This window comes from Aotus nancymaae, unplaced genomic scaffold (genome assembly GCF_030222135.1).
Source record: "Aotus nancymaae isolate 86718 unplaced genomic scaffold, 86718_ANA_hifiasm-v0.15.2.pri h1tg000029l, whole genome shotgun sequence".
Classification (NCBI taxonomy): domain Eukaryota; kingdom Metazoa; phylum Chordata; class Mammalia; order Primates; family Aotidae; genus Aotus; species Aotus nancymaae.
The window spans coordinates 11,573,027-11,586,877 of record NW_026988442.1 but is presented as its reverse complement, the minus strand read 5'-3'; the positions used below and the strand labels follow the sequence as shown (position 1 = coordinate 11,586,877).

Here is a 13,851-nt window from a genome sequence, read left to right as displayed (position 1 = left end):
AGGACAAATTGGGCACAACGCTTACTCATAAAAGTATGCTCTAGGTCGGGCAGGGTGGCTCATGCCTGTAATTCCAGCACTTGGGAATTCCAGCACTTGGGAGGCTGAGCCGGGCAGATCACCTGAGGTTGAGAGTTCAAGACCAGGCTGACCAACATGGAGAAACCCCATCTCTACTAAAAATACAAAAGTAGCGAGGCGTGGTGATGCATGCCTGTAGTCCCAGCTACTCAGGAGGCTGAGGCAGGAGAATCACTTGAACCCGGGAGGCAGAGGTTTCAGTGAGCCAAGATTGCGCCATTGCACTCCAGCCTGGGCAACAAGAGCAAAACTCGGTCTCAAAAAAACAAAACAAAGTATGCTCTAAGCGACCCTCTCCCTGCCCCACAGGCTGCTGCACCCTGGGCTGGGTAATTTAACCCACAGCTCCTCCTTCCCCCTATCATGTGCTTCCCTTCCGACTTAGCTTCAGGGCAGAGGGCTGTTGATCACAACCTCCTGGGCCCGGAGTCACAGCCCCTGGAGTGGAGGACAGGGACAGGGACAGGGCCTCACAGACCCCATCATGGAGGCCTCTCAGTCCTGCATCGTTGTTACCCTCTCTCCTCTGCCTTGCTCTTCCCGTCACCAACCTGACCCAATCTACCCCTGAATTGGCCCCAAATGACCCTGGGGATTTAGCCCCATGCTTTCTTGTCCCTCCCTCTGGTGCAACAGTAGAAAGTCTGAGGCCTAGTGGCTCTACACTTCACACTACCCTCAGACTCAACTCCAGGCTCCTCACAGCTTCCAGGCCACACATGGTTTGGCTCTGGCTCACCCCTGCACCATCATCTTCCCCATGCCCTCCTCTCCTGCACTCTGCTCCAGCCACCTGGCTTCCGTCAGTTCCATGACCCTGCCTGTCTCATTCCCACCTTGGATTCTAGAATAAGTGCTGCTTCCTGACTGACCTTGGACAGGGTACTTTCCTCCTCTCTGCCTGCTTTCTCAGTAGGAGCATGGGTTGATTATGACCCACTGACGGTCAAGAAAGAGGACTACCCTTAGCCCTTTACCTGGCCATAGTGGGCACCGGTGGCTACAGTTTTTCACATCACCAAGGCCATAGCATGCAGATGGCTCCCTTCCCCCACCCACCTATGTTACTGTCTGATGACTCAAACTGCACCTTCCTTCTCTCTCCCTGCAGGACACTTTTGTGGAACTCTATGGAAACAATGCGGCAGCCGAGAGCCGAAAGGGCCAGGAGCGCTTCAACCGCTGGTTCCTGACGGGCATGACTGTGGCCGGCGTGGTTCTGCTGGGCTCACTCTTTAGTCGGAAATGACCAGACACTGACCATCCACTCTACCCTCCCACCCCTGCCCTGCCCTACCACATCCCTCCATCCAGCCGCCATTGCCACCAGGAGAACCACTACATGCAGCCCATGCCCACCTACCCTCCACAGGGTTGGGCCTAGATCTGGTCCCCTGCAGTTAGTTTTCTAGAATTTATCACACTTCTGTGAGACCCCCACACCTCAGTTCCCTTGGCCTCAGAATCCACAAAATTTCCAAAAAATCTGTCCCAAGGAGGCTGGCAGGTATGGAAGGGTTTGTGGCTGGGGGCAGGAGGGTCCTACCTGATTGGTGCAACCTTTACCCCTTAGCCTCCTGAAAATGTTTTTCTGCCAGGGAGCTTGAAAGTTTTCAGAACCTCTTCCCCATAAAGGAGAGTAGATTGCCTTTGTTTTGATGTTTGTGGCCTCAGAATTGATCATTTTCCCCCTTCTCCCCACACTAACCTGGATTCTCTTTCCTTCCATCCCTATTCCCCAAGAGCCATTTAGGGGCCACTTTTGACTAATTAGGGATTCAGGCTGCTTAGGATAAAGAAGCAAGGACCAGGACTCCCTTCCCACCTCTGGACTGGCAGAGTCCTCCCTCACAGTCCAAATGTCCTCCAGAAGCCTCTGGCTAGAGGCCAGCCCCATCCAGGAGGGAGGGGGCTATAGCTGCAGGAAGCACCCCATGCGAAAGCTGGGGTGGCTCTTACAGTTCAGCACCACCCTAGTCCCTTCCCCTCCCTGGCTCCCATGACCATGACTGAGGGACCAACTGGGCCCAAGACAGGTGCCCGAGAGCTGTTTATGGCCTCAGCTGCCTCGCTTCCTATAAGAGCAGCCTGTGGCATCTTTACCTGGGGCTCATGGGGCTTCAGGGGACTCAGCCCTGAGGTGAAGGGGAGCTATCAGGAAAAGCTATGGGAGCCCCAGGGTCTTCCCTACCTCAGGCAGGAAGGGCAAGAAGGAGAGCCTGCTGCATGGGGTGGGGTAGGGCTGACTAGAAGGGCCAGTCCTGCCTGGCCAGGCAGATCTGTGCCCCACACCTGTCCAGCCTGGGCAGCCAGGCTGCCAAGGTCAGAGTGGCCTGGCCAGGAGCTCTTCAGGCCTCCCTCTCTCTTCTGCTCCACCCTTGGCCTGTCTCATCCCCAGGGGTCCCAGCCACCCCGGGCTCTCTGCTGTACATATTCGAAACTAGTTTTTATTCCTTGTGAAGATGATATACTATTTTTGTTAAGCGTGTCTGTATTTATGTGTGAGGAGCTGCTGGCTTGTAGTGCGCGTGCACGTGGAGAGCTGGTGCCCGGAGATTGGACAGCCTGATGCTCCCTCCCTGCCCTGGTCCAGGGAAGCCGGCCGAGGGTCCTGGCTCCTGAGGATCCCTCCCCCAACCCCCACCCCACACTTGTTCCAGCTCTTTGAAATAGTCTGTGTGAAGGTGAAAGTGCAGTTCAGTAATAAACTGTGTTTATTTGGTGAACAAAGAGCCTGGGCTCTTGTGTGCTCTGGGATGGGGAAAGGAGGGGCCACTGGAGAGCTGGGTACTGGTCCTGGCTCTGCCGCCCTCAGGGGAGGGCCTTAGACCAGTCTTTCCTTCCTTCTGGGCCCACATTTTTCCACCTGTTCATCGACAGGGTTTTACTGAGCACATGCTGTGTGCTGGGCACTAGGGCTGCATGTGAACAGGACAGACATAGTCTCTGCCCTCAGGAGCTGACCTTCTAGTGGGAGACACAGTCAGCCACTGGGCAAGTGTTTACTGAGCTCTGCTCTACACGGACAGTCCTGGGCACTGGGGACTTCTTCAAACAAAACCTTTGCCTTTACATAGCATTCATTCTAGTGGAGGAGACAGATACTAGCTCAGCTCTGGCTGCTGTAGGGCGTGGGGGAAAGGTGTGATGCCATTTTGTTACATTCCTATAACAAAAGATGGATTCATGAGAGAAAAAGTGGTGCTTCACACCCTGTAATCTCAGTACTTTGAGAGTAGAGGATGGATTGCTTGAGGTCAGTAGTTCAAGATGAGCCTAGGCAACAAAATGAGACCCTGCCTACAAAAATAAATTTTTTTTGAGACGGACACTTGCTATGTCACCCAGGCTGGAGTGCAGTGGCGCAATCTCAGCTCACCACAACCTCTGTCTCCCAGGTTCAAGCAATTCTCCTGCCTCAGCCTCCCAAGCAGCTGGGATTACAGGCACGCACTACCACCCCTGGCTCATTTTTATATTTTTAGTAGAGATGAGGTTTCACCATATTGGTCAGGCTGGTCTTGAACCGTTGACTTCGTGATCTACCTGCCTTGGCCTGCTAAAGTGCTGGGATTATAGGCATAAGCCACAGCGCCCAACCAAAAATATTTTTAAATTAGCCAACGCAGCAAGGCCAGTCCAGATTCTTCTTGGCCTCTGTGTAGCATTCCTTCCACCCCGGTACAGGAGACAAGACATAGGTCAGAATATTTATTTTATTTATTTTTTAAGAGAGTCTCACCCTGTCACCCAGACTGTAATGCAGTGGTGTGATAGATCACTGCAGCTTCAAATTCCTGGGCTCAAGCAATCCTCCTGCCTCAGTCTCCTGAGCAGCCGAAACTACATGAGGGTGCTACCAAGCCTGGCTAATTTTTAATTTTTTTTTTAAAGATGGGGGTCTCATTACATTGCCCAGGCTGGTCTTGAACACCTCGTCTCCAGTGATCCCCACACCCAGCTGAGAATTTGTGGCCATCTTCTACACAGTGGAGCAAAGGAAGGTTACAGTAATATTTCTGTGTTTTATGGCTTGCTTTGGGGAGAGGAGTTCTAGTTTTTATGACCCACCTTGGGGAAGAAGAATGAATGTTAATTTCTGTTACTTGCTTCTGGGGAGAAAGAGGAATGGGAGACAGCACGCCAGGAGAAAGTCAGAGAGATCTTGCTTCTCAGGCCATTTCTAAGGCCTTCCAGCCTCCTTGAGTTCAAAGTATTCAGCATGCCAAAGCGCCATACTTTGGGGCATTGTTTTCTAAGCCCCAATAAGGGCGAAGAAGGAAGAGCAACAACCATGAGAAAGCTGTTTGCTCTTCTACCAAGACATGAAGGACTTAGTAGGGAAGGAGGTAAGAAGGGGTCAGACTTGAGATTTTTAAGGTAGTTCCCACAGGATTTTAGATGGAGTAGAGATAGCTTCAGAGAGGCTCAAGGATGACAGATTTTGGGAATAGTGATGCCATTATAAATAGAAAAATGAAGCGCATGTCTGAAGCCAGGGCAACCCAAGAGACTCATAGTAAGTGCAATCTGAGCTTGTCTGGGAATTGAGTCAGGGAGAGCTCCCTGGAGGAAGTGACACGAGCTAGGGCCTGAAGAATGCATCACAGATAACTTAAAATTAAGTGGGGAGGCAGGAGAGTGGGCCTGGGGAAGACGCAGTAAATGCACTAGATGAGCAGGCTTTGTCTTCAGGCTGAAGGAAAGTTGGTGTGTCCAGAGCTAGGAGACAGGACCCTCCTGGGTTTAAGATGATGACAGAGGAATGGGGTGAGGGGACTGAACTTGATCCTGAGGGCAGTGAGAGCCAGAGAAAGTGCTAAGTTAGGGATTGATACAGCCCCTGAGAGCCCCCACAAACTCTGGCTGATGTGTCGAGAAGGTTTTGGAGTGGGGAGCAGAGTGGAAACACGAAGATGAGTGAGGAAGCCATGGTTTCATAAACGCTCTGGTTTTGAGGGTGGACAGCCAGATGTGTGTCCTGGGTCGTCATTCCTCGAGCCGTGGCTGCGAGCGGGTTACCTACTCTCTCTGTGCCCCAGCTTTCCGCTCTACAGAATGGGTGTGATGGGCAATTAAATGAAATAACCCAACAGCGGTGGAGGAGGACTGGATGTTGAGGGTGACCGCAGGGACGAACTCGGCATCCCCCTGGCTCTCCAGGAGAGAAGAGACGGGGTGCTGCACTTTCGGAGTCCCGCGTGGCCCCAACCGGCGGCCAAGGAGGGGTCTGGGAAAAGAGGTCAGGAGCTCCAGCTGGAGGACCGGCCTGAAGGTGGGACCTGCCCCGGGCGCCCCGCCCCGCCCGCTTTCCGGAGTGGGCGTGACTGCCCCCTGGTGGCCGCAGGATGCGACCTGAGAGCCAGCCCCAGCCCAAGCTGCTACCGCTCAGGGCTCACAACCTCACTCGCCGGGCCACCTTTCCCCAGTGTCTTCCATCCTCTACCCTACTCACCAGAAAGATAGCTACACTTCCAACCCTTAGGTACCGGATTCAGAGCTTGTATGGACTCTTGGGGGCTCAGATTCACCATCCTGTTTGGTTCAAGACAAAAGCCTCCAGCCTCCCACCATGATGTGTCCCCATCTCCTGCCCCTAGCCAGAGCCGTTCAAGTCTCTTCCTCAGATTCTCCATGTGCTTCCAGAAATGTCTTCACTCTTTTTTCTTTTTTTTTTTTTGACAGGGAGTCTTGCTCTGTCGCGCAGGTTGGAGTGCACAATGGTGCAATCTTGGCTCACTGCAACCTCCGCGTCCCGGGTTCAAGCGATTCTCCTGCCGCAGCCTCCCGAGTAACTGGGATTACAGGCGCGCACCACCACGCCCGGCTAATTTTTGTATTTTTAGTAGAGACGGGGTTTCACCATGTTGGCCAGGCTGGTCTGGATCTCCTGACCTCAGGTGATCCACCTGCCTCAGCCTCCCAAAGTGCTGGGATTACAGGCGTGAGCCACCACGCCTGGCCTGATTTTTAATTAATATGCACGCACTCACGTGAGAATTCTGACCATGTTCAGTATTTATTCTCTCAAGTTATTTAAGCCATCTCATTGCAATAAATTCACACATAAATAATGTTTTAATAATTTTCTTATAAAAAGTCTTGTGAATTCTTGAAGTTCTCAAATTAAATTTAAATGGCCTAAAGAAAGACAAAAAAAAAAAAAAAAAAAAAAAAAAACGAGAAAAAAAGGATAAATGGCCATATTACAAACTGTTAACAAGTCAATGTTAAAATTCGAGGAAGTTGACTGGGCACGGTGACTCACGCCTGTAATCCCAGCACTTTGGGAGGCCAAGGTGGGGGCAGATCACCTGAGGTCAGGAGTTCGAGACCAGCCTGACCAACATGGAGACTCCCATCTCTACTAAAAATACAAAAAATTAGCGGGGCATGGTGGCACGCGCCTGTAATCCCAGCTACTCAGGATGCTGAGGCAGGAGAATCGCCTGAACCCGGGAGGCAGAGGTTGTGGTGAGCTAAAAACACGCCATTGCACTTCAGCCTGGGCAAACAAGAGTGAAAACTCCATCTCAAAAATTTAAAAATTGAGGAAATCATTTTAAAAACACTAAGGTACCAAGAATGTGGACGTAAAGCAAGAAAAAGTTATTATGAAAATGAAATAGAAAATAATATAAATATAAGATAGTGACCCGGCCAATGAGATGGTTTGTGAACTTGTTTCTGAATAGGAAATGACCAGTACCCACGTCAGCAAGTCCCCACCTCAGGCTCTAATTTTACTGATGTAAAAAACAAATCAGGCAAGGTAGCTCATGCCTGTAATCCCAGCACTTCGGGAGGCCAAGGCAGGCGGATCACCTGAAGTCAGGAGTTCCAGACCAGCCTGGCCAACATGGTGAAACCCCATCTCTGCTAAAAATACAAAAATTAGCCGGGTGTGGTGGCAGGCGCCTGTAGTTCCAGCTACTCAGGAGGCTGAGGCAAGAGAATCACTTGAGCCCAGGAAGCAGAGGTTGCAGTGGTTGCAGTGAGCTGAGATTGCACCATTGCATTCCAGCCTGAGCAACAAGAGCAAAACTTTGTCTCCAAAAGAAAAAAACAGCTGGATGTGGTGCCTCACACCTGTAATCCCAGCAGCACTTTAGGAGGCTGATGCAGGAGGATTGCTTGAGCCCAGGAGTTCAAGAACAGCCTAGGCAACATACCAAGACTCCATCTCTACAGGAAAAAAAAAAACTTAAACAACAAACCTCCTCCAGAAATAACTTGTTATGATTGCACTGTAAAAATAATAAATTTAAATAATGATAGGGCTGTAGGTTACAAATCATTATGGGGTAAAACATCCCTCTGCTGCCGGTTGGCCGTCCCCAAAAGGGCATATGAATCTTACTCGGACTTTGTGCCAAGCTCTCTGGGCACCTGGAAAACAAACTGTAGAGGGTAGGTAGATGGCCACTCTCCACCGCCAACCACTATGGTAGATGTCCACAAGCCAAGAGGCCAACCTTGGCCAAGCTCAGCTGATGCTGGTGGAGCAGCAGGGAGCCAGAGAAAGGAGAGTGTAGTGGTTTGGAATAGGACTCTGAGACTGCCCAGGGGAGGCAGTTGCCCTTGGACAAGTGACTTCACCTCTCTGTGCCTGAGTTTCTTTGCCTGAAAAATAGGGTTGATAATCCTACCTACCTCATGGGGTAGTTATGCAGATTTAATGCTTTGTAAAGTGCTTAAGGATGGTGTCTGGCACTGTAAGTACTATTTTTTATAGTAAGTACTATAAATTTTATCAGACTGTGCTGCCAAACCACCACCAAGCTCTGCCTTAGTGTAGATTTACCCCAAAAACAAAGCCTAGAATGAAGATTCAGGGGCAAGGCCAGGCGCAGTGGCTCACATGTGTAATCCCAGCTGAGGCAGGTGGATCACAAGGTCAGGTGTTTGATACCAGCCTGGCCACATAATGAAATCCTGTCTCTACTAAAATTACAAAAAATTAGCCGGGCATGGTGGCTGGCACTTATAATCCCAGCTACTCGGGAGGCTGAGGCAGGAGAATTGCTTGAACCTGGGAAGTGGAGGTTGCAGTGAGCAGAGATGGTGCCACTGCACTCCGGCCCCGGTGACAGTGTGAGACTCCATCTCGAAAAATAAATAAATAAAGATTCAAGGGCAAATGGTTTAAGTGGGGAAGTGACACAGGGAAGGGCAGGGAGCCAGTACAGGGTGTGATGATGAGTAAGCTGCCACTCCAGGCAATGGGACTCCTCCACAATCATTCTTTGAAAAACCCATGGAATGCTACTCAAAATTCTCTCTCACCGAGGGACAAGAACACCAACGTGCTTATCCACCAGCTCATCCCTCATTGGCTGGGGGCTGCTCCAAGACTTTCTCCTCGGCATTTGGCATTTCCTGCCTGCCCTGTGGTTGGTCAAAAACACACAGGTGGTTTTTCCCTTTAATGAGAACTATCCACAGAGCTTCAGGGGGCATCCTGCAGGCACACTGCCCACAGTGTCTGCCGCAACTTGTGACAACTTTGTAGCACTCCAGGTGGAACAATTTGGTAGTTCTCAACTTTTGTCGTTACTGTTTTTGTTTTTGGAGACAGGGTCTGTTCTGTTGCCCAGGCTGGAGTGCAGTGCTGTGATCTCGACTCACTGCAGCCCAGACCTCCAAGTTCGAGGATCTTCCCATCTCAGCCTCCCTAGTAGCTGGGACCACAGTTACGCACCACCATGCCTGGCTAATTTTTTTTTTTTTTTAGTAGTCAAGGTCTCACTATGTTGCCCAGGCTTCCACTCTTGCTAATCCAAACAGTACTGCAATCCATCATTTTGCACATGTGCATGTGTATCGACAGGATACATTCCTAAAAGTAGAACTGCTGGGCCAAAGTATGTATGCATTCGTCATTTTGATGGATACAGTCAAATCCGGCAGCCTGTGAAATCGCCTGTCCTCTGCACTCTTGCCAACATTCGTGTTAACACTCTCGGATCCTTGTCAGTCTGGTAGACGAAAAAATAGTACCCATACTTTAAAATTTCATTTTTAAAATTCTAATTGAGGTTGGCATCTTTTCATGTATTTGAAAGCCATCTGTACTCCTAATAAGTTAATCAATCTACACAATAACCAGTGAAAGCTGCTAATAGTACACAAAGACAACCAGGCGTCCTGTGCCGCCTGCCAGGAGAACACAGCACACCCATGAAATAATCTTGCCAAAAAAATCAAGCATGAGTCTGACCAAGCCTCTAAATGTAATCAGCATTTATAGAAAACACAGGGGACAGAGGGGCATAGTACGTGACACATGGGATTGCAATTACCAAAATACAGACTCGGGGAAATCTTCAGGACAAATGATTCCATTTATTCAACGAATGAAATGGAAGGGGAAGGAGAGGTAGAGAAAGAGACAGAGATCGTACATTAAAAGAGACTTTAATATACAGTAGGATGAACCACTGGACTTCCACATCCAGAAAAACGGAGCAGATGTACTTATCCCTATTTCTCCTGCTAAGTAAAACTAAGAACCTCTGACACTGTGTATAAAATAAGAATAAGAGGCCGGGCGCAGTGGCTCACACCTGTAATCCCAGCACCTTGGGAGGCCAAGACGGGCAGATCAAGACAAGGTCAGGAGTTCAAGACCAGCCTGACCAACATGGTGAAACCCCCGTCTCTACTAAAAATACAAAAATTAGCTGGGCATGGTGCACATGCCTATAATCCCAGCTACTCAGGAGACTGAGACAGGAGAATAGCTTGAATCCAGGAGGCGGAGAGTGCGGTGAGCCGACATCGAGCCACTGCACTCCAGCCTGGATGACAGAGGGAGACTCCATCTCAAAAATAAATAAATAAAATAAGAATAAGAAAACTCAGGCTGGGCACGGCAGCTCATGCCTATTATCCTAGCACTTTGGGAGGCTGAGGCAGGCAGATCTCTTCAAGTTAGGAGTTTGAGAGCAGCCTGGCCAACACGACAAAACCCTGTATCTACCAAAAATACAAAAATTAGCTGGGCATGGTGGCTTATGCCTGTGATCCCAGCTGCTCGGGAGGCTGAGGCATGAGAATCACTCGAACCCAAGAGGCAGATGTTGCAGTGAGCCGAACTCGTGCCATTGTGAGATTCTGTCTCAAGGAACTTGAGACTCAAGGAACTCTGTAGTTCCTTGACCATTGGGCTTCAGCAGAAGTGATGCTTTTTGTCTTCTGAAGCTGGGTCATAAAAAGACAATGCAGGCCAGGTGCAGTGGCTCCCACCACTTTGGGAGGCCAAGGAGGGCGGATCACCTGAGGCCAGGAATTTGAGATAATCCTGGCCAACATGGTGAAACCCCATCTCTTCTAAAAATACAAAAAAAAAAAAAAAAAAAAGCCACGTGTTGGCGCACACCTCTAATCCCAGCTACTTGGGTGGCTGAGGCACAAGAATCACTTGAACCCAGGAGGCAGAAGTTGCAATGAGCCAAGATCACGCCACTGCACTCCAGCCTGGGCGACAGAGCAAGACTCTATCTAAAAAAGAAGACAAGGCACTTCCCCTTTGCTCTCCTGGGACCCTTGCTCTTGGAACGCAGCCACCATGGCGTGTGCTTGTTTCTTGAGACAGAGTCTCACTCTGTCACTAGGCTGGAGTGTAGTGGCACAATCTTGGCTCACTGCAACCTCCGCCTCCTGGGTTCAAGCGATTCTTCTGCCTCAGCCTCCCTAGTAACTGGGACTACAGGCGCGTGCCACCATGTGCTGCTAATTTTTGAATTTTGAGTAGAGACGGGGTTTCACTATGTTGGCCAGGATGGTCTTAATCTCTTGACTTAGTGATCTGCCCGCCTTGGCCTCCCAAAGTGCTGATATTACAGGCATGAGCCACGGTGCCTGATCCCCAGCCACCATGTTTTAAGAAATACCAAACTAGTCCACACCAAGAGACCAGGGAGGGAGACCATAAGAAGTGTTCCAGTTGATCTTAGGTCCACCTGCGGTCCCAGCATCAAGCACCAGATATGTGAGTGAAATCACCTCCAGCCAATCCTGGCCACAGCCCTTGAGTGTTTCCAGCTGAGGCCCCAGATGTTCTAGAGCAGAAGCAAGTGGTTTTCACTATACCCGGCCTGAATCCCTGATTCAACAGACTCTCTGAGCACGGTGAAATAATTGTTTTATGCCATTCCATTTTGGAGTGGAATTGTAAGTGGAACACTGTGGCCAGTGGAATGTGGTGCAGTTTTGTGTGTGCTTGTTTTCAGCCTTGACTTTAAGACTGTCCCCACCCAAAAAAATAATAATAATAATAAAATAGAAATAAATTTAAAAAAGTGTGTCCCCACCCATCCCTCTTCCCCACCAAAGTCTCAGACTTCTGCCATGAGAACATGCCCTAAGTGTCCACTGGTCCCAGAACAAAGAGACACACAGAATAAACCTCAGTCCAACTTTTTTTTTTCTTCATGAGACAGAGACTCCCTCTGTCACCCAGGCTAGAGCGGAGTAGCGCAATCTCAGCTTACTGCAACATCCACCTCCCCAGTTCAAGCGATTCTTGTGTCAGCCTCCCAAGTAGCTGGGAATACAAGCGTGCGCCAACACGTCCAGCTAATTTTTGTGTTTTTAGTAGAGATGGAGTTTCTCCATGTTGGCTGGGCTGGTCTCGAACACCTGACCTCAAGTAATCTGCCCCCCTTGGCCTCCCAAAGTGCTGGGATTACAGGTGTGAACCACCGTGCCTAGCCCTAAGTCCAACTATTATGGTGTGAATTGTGTCTCCCCAAATTCATACAAGGATGTTCTAACCCCCAGCACCTCAGAATGGGACTGCATTTGGAGACAAGACCTTTTATTATTTTATTTATTTATTTATTTATTTATTTTGAGACGAAGTTTTGCTCTTCTTGCCTAGGCTGGAGTGCAATGGCACGATCTTGGCTCACCGCACCCTCTGCCTCCAGAGTTCAAGCGATTCTCCTGTCTCAGCCTCCGAAGTAGCTGGGATTACAGGAGCACACAACCATGCCAGGCTAATTTTTGTATTTTTACTAGAGACGGGGTTTCTCCATATTGTTCAGGCTGATCTCGAACTCCTGATCTCAGCTGATCTGCCCACATCAGCCTCCCAAAGTGCTGGGATTACCGGCATGAGCCACCGCACCCGGCCAACAAGACCTTTTAAAAGAAGTGATTAAGTTAGAATGCACAATCAATATTTGTTGAGTGAATGACTATTGTTGAAACTGCTCTGCTAAATTCTTCCCTTGGCATCTAGGGCATCTATGGAGATGTGCTGCTCAGACTCTTCAAGAGAATCTGCTATGAAGAGGGTAGTTGTGTGACCACCTCCAGCTTCGACGCTTTCAGACCTGCTGCAGTGTTCATGCTGAGGCCACCATCTTTCTGGGCTGCTCCCAACCAGGGACTGAGCACAATGGGGTTACTAGGTGTGACGTTTAATATTGAATGTCAACTTGATTGGATGGAAGGATGCGAAGTATTGTTCCTGGGGGTGTCTGCGAGGGTGTTGCCAAAGGAGATTAACGTTTGAGTCAGTGGACTGGGAGAGGCAGACCCACCCTCAATCTGGATGGGCACCATCTAATCAGCTGCCAGCGCAGCTAGGTTAAAAGCAGGCAGAGGGGCCGGGTGCAGTGGTTTATGTCTGTAATCTCAGCACTTTAGGAGGCCAATGTGGGCAGATCACCTGAAGTCAGGAGTTTGAGACCGGCCTGGCCAATATGGAGAAACCTCGTCTCTATTAAATATACGAAAATTAGCCAGGCATGGTGGCCCATGCCTGTAATCCCAGCTACTCAGAAGGCTGAGACAGGAGAATCACTTGAACCTGGGGGGCGGAGGATGCAGTGAGCCAAGATTGTGCCACTGCACTCCAGCCTGGGAGACAGAGTGAAAGAGAGAGAGAGAGAGGGAGGGAGAGAGAGAAGAGGGAGGGAGAGAGAGAAGAGGGAGGGAGGGAGGAAGCAGACAGAAGAAGGTGGAAGGACTAGACTGGCTAAGTCTTCTGGCCTCCATCTTTCTCCTATGCTGGATGCTTCCTGCCCTCGAATATCAGACTCAAGTTCTTCAGCTTCTGGACTCTTGGACTTACACCAGTGATTTGCCAGGGCCTCTCGGGCCTTCAACCGCAGACTAAAGGCTGCACTATCATCTTCCCTACTTTTGAGGTTTGGGGACTCAGACTGGTTTCTAGCCCCTCAGCTTGCAGACAGCCTATTGTGGGACTTCACCTTGTGATCCTGTGAGTCGATTCTCCTTAATAAACTCCCTTTCATATATACAGCTATCCTATTAGTCCTGCCCCTCTAGAGAACCCTAATACACTAGGGATGCGTTAATGTTGCCCATTATAGGACACCTCTAGTGGGCATTACTTGCTCTGAGACTTCCCACTGGCCTAGCGAAGGCTTTCTGAAAGATGCTGGGCCAGTTATGAATGTACTACCGCTCAGCTCCAGATTCATTCTGCTCTGCACACTGGAGATGAACTGTACTCCTTTGCAGTGAGATGCTGAGCTTTGACAGGAGTCAGTGCTGGAAGATACTTTCAGGAGGAGAGGAGGTTTCTGTGTGTATGTGTAGGTCTGTGCGCACACACACTCTGTTCTTGCTCCTGTGTTGTGGTTGCTTAGCCATGAGCCCAGTGTGCATAGCCTAGACCAACACTGCAGCCCTCAGGCCTGGGGACCATCTTCCAGCAATCCTCCTGATGCAGATGCCTCAAGCTTTAGGCCTCACATCTGTAAATGTGCCCCAATTCCACCTGCCCACAAGTCT

At 49.8% G+C, this 13,851-nt stretch overlaps 1 protein-coding gene across 6 annotated transcripts in view; it reads left to right on the top strand.

Annotated features, from left to right (window-relative positions):
* BCL2L1 (BCL2 like 1) overlaps positions 1-2,811 on the top strand; it is a 60,342-nt gene extending 57,531 nt beyond the window's left edge. For all 6 annotated transcript variants that reach the window (XM_012455232.3, XM_012455229.3, XM_012455233.2 and 3 more), the window contains exon 3: positions 1,193-2,811. In XM_012455232.3, coding sequence (XP_012310655.1) covers positions 1,193-1,330 — 138 coding nt within the window. In that variant the 3' untranslated portion in view covers positions 1,331-2,811. The remainder of the gene's footprint in view (positions 1-1,192) is intronic.
* The last annotated feature ends 11,040 nt before the right edge of the window (positions 2,812-13,851 follow it).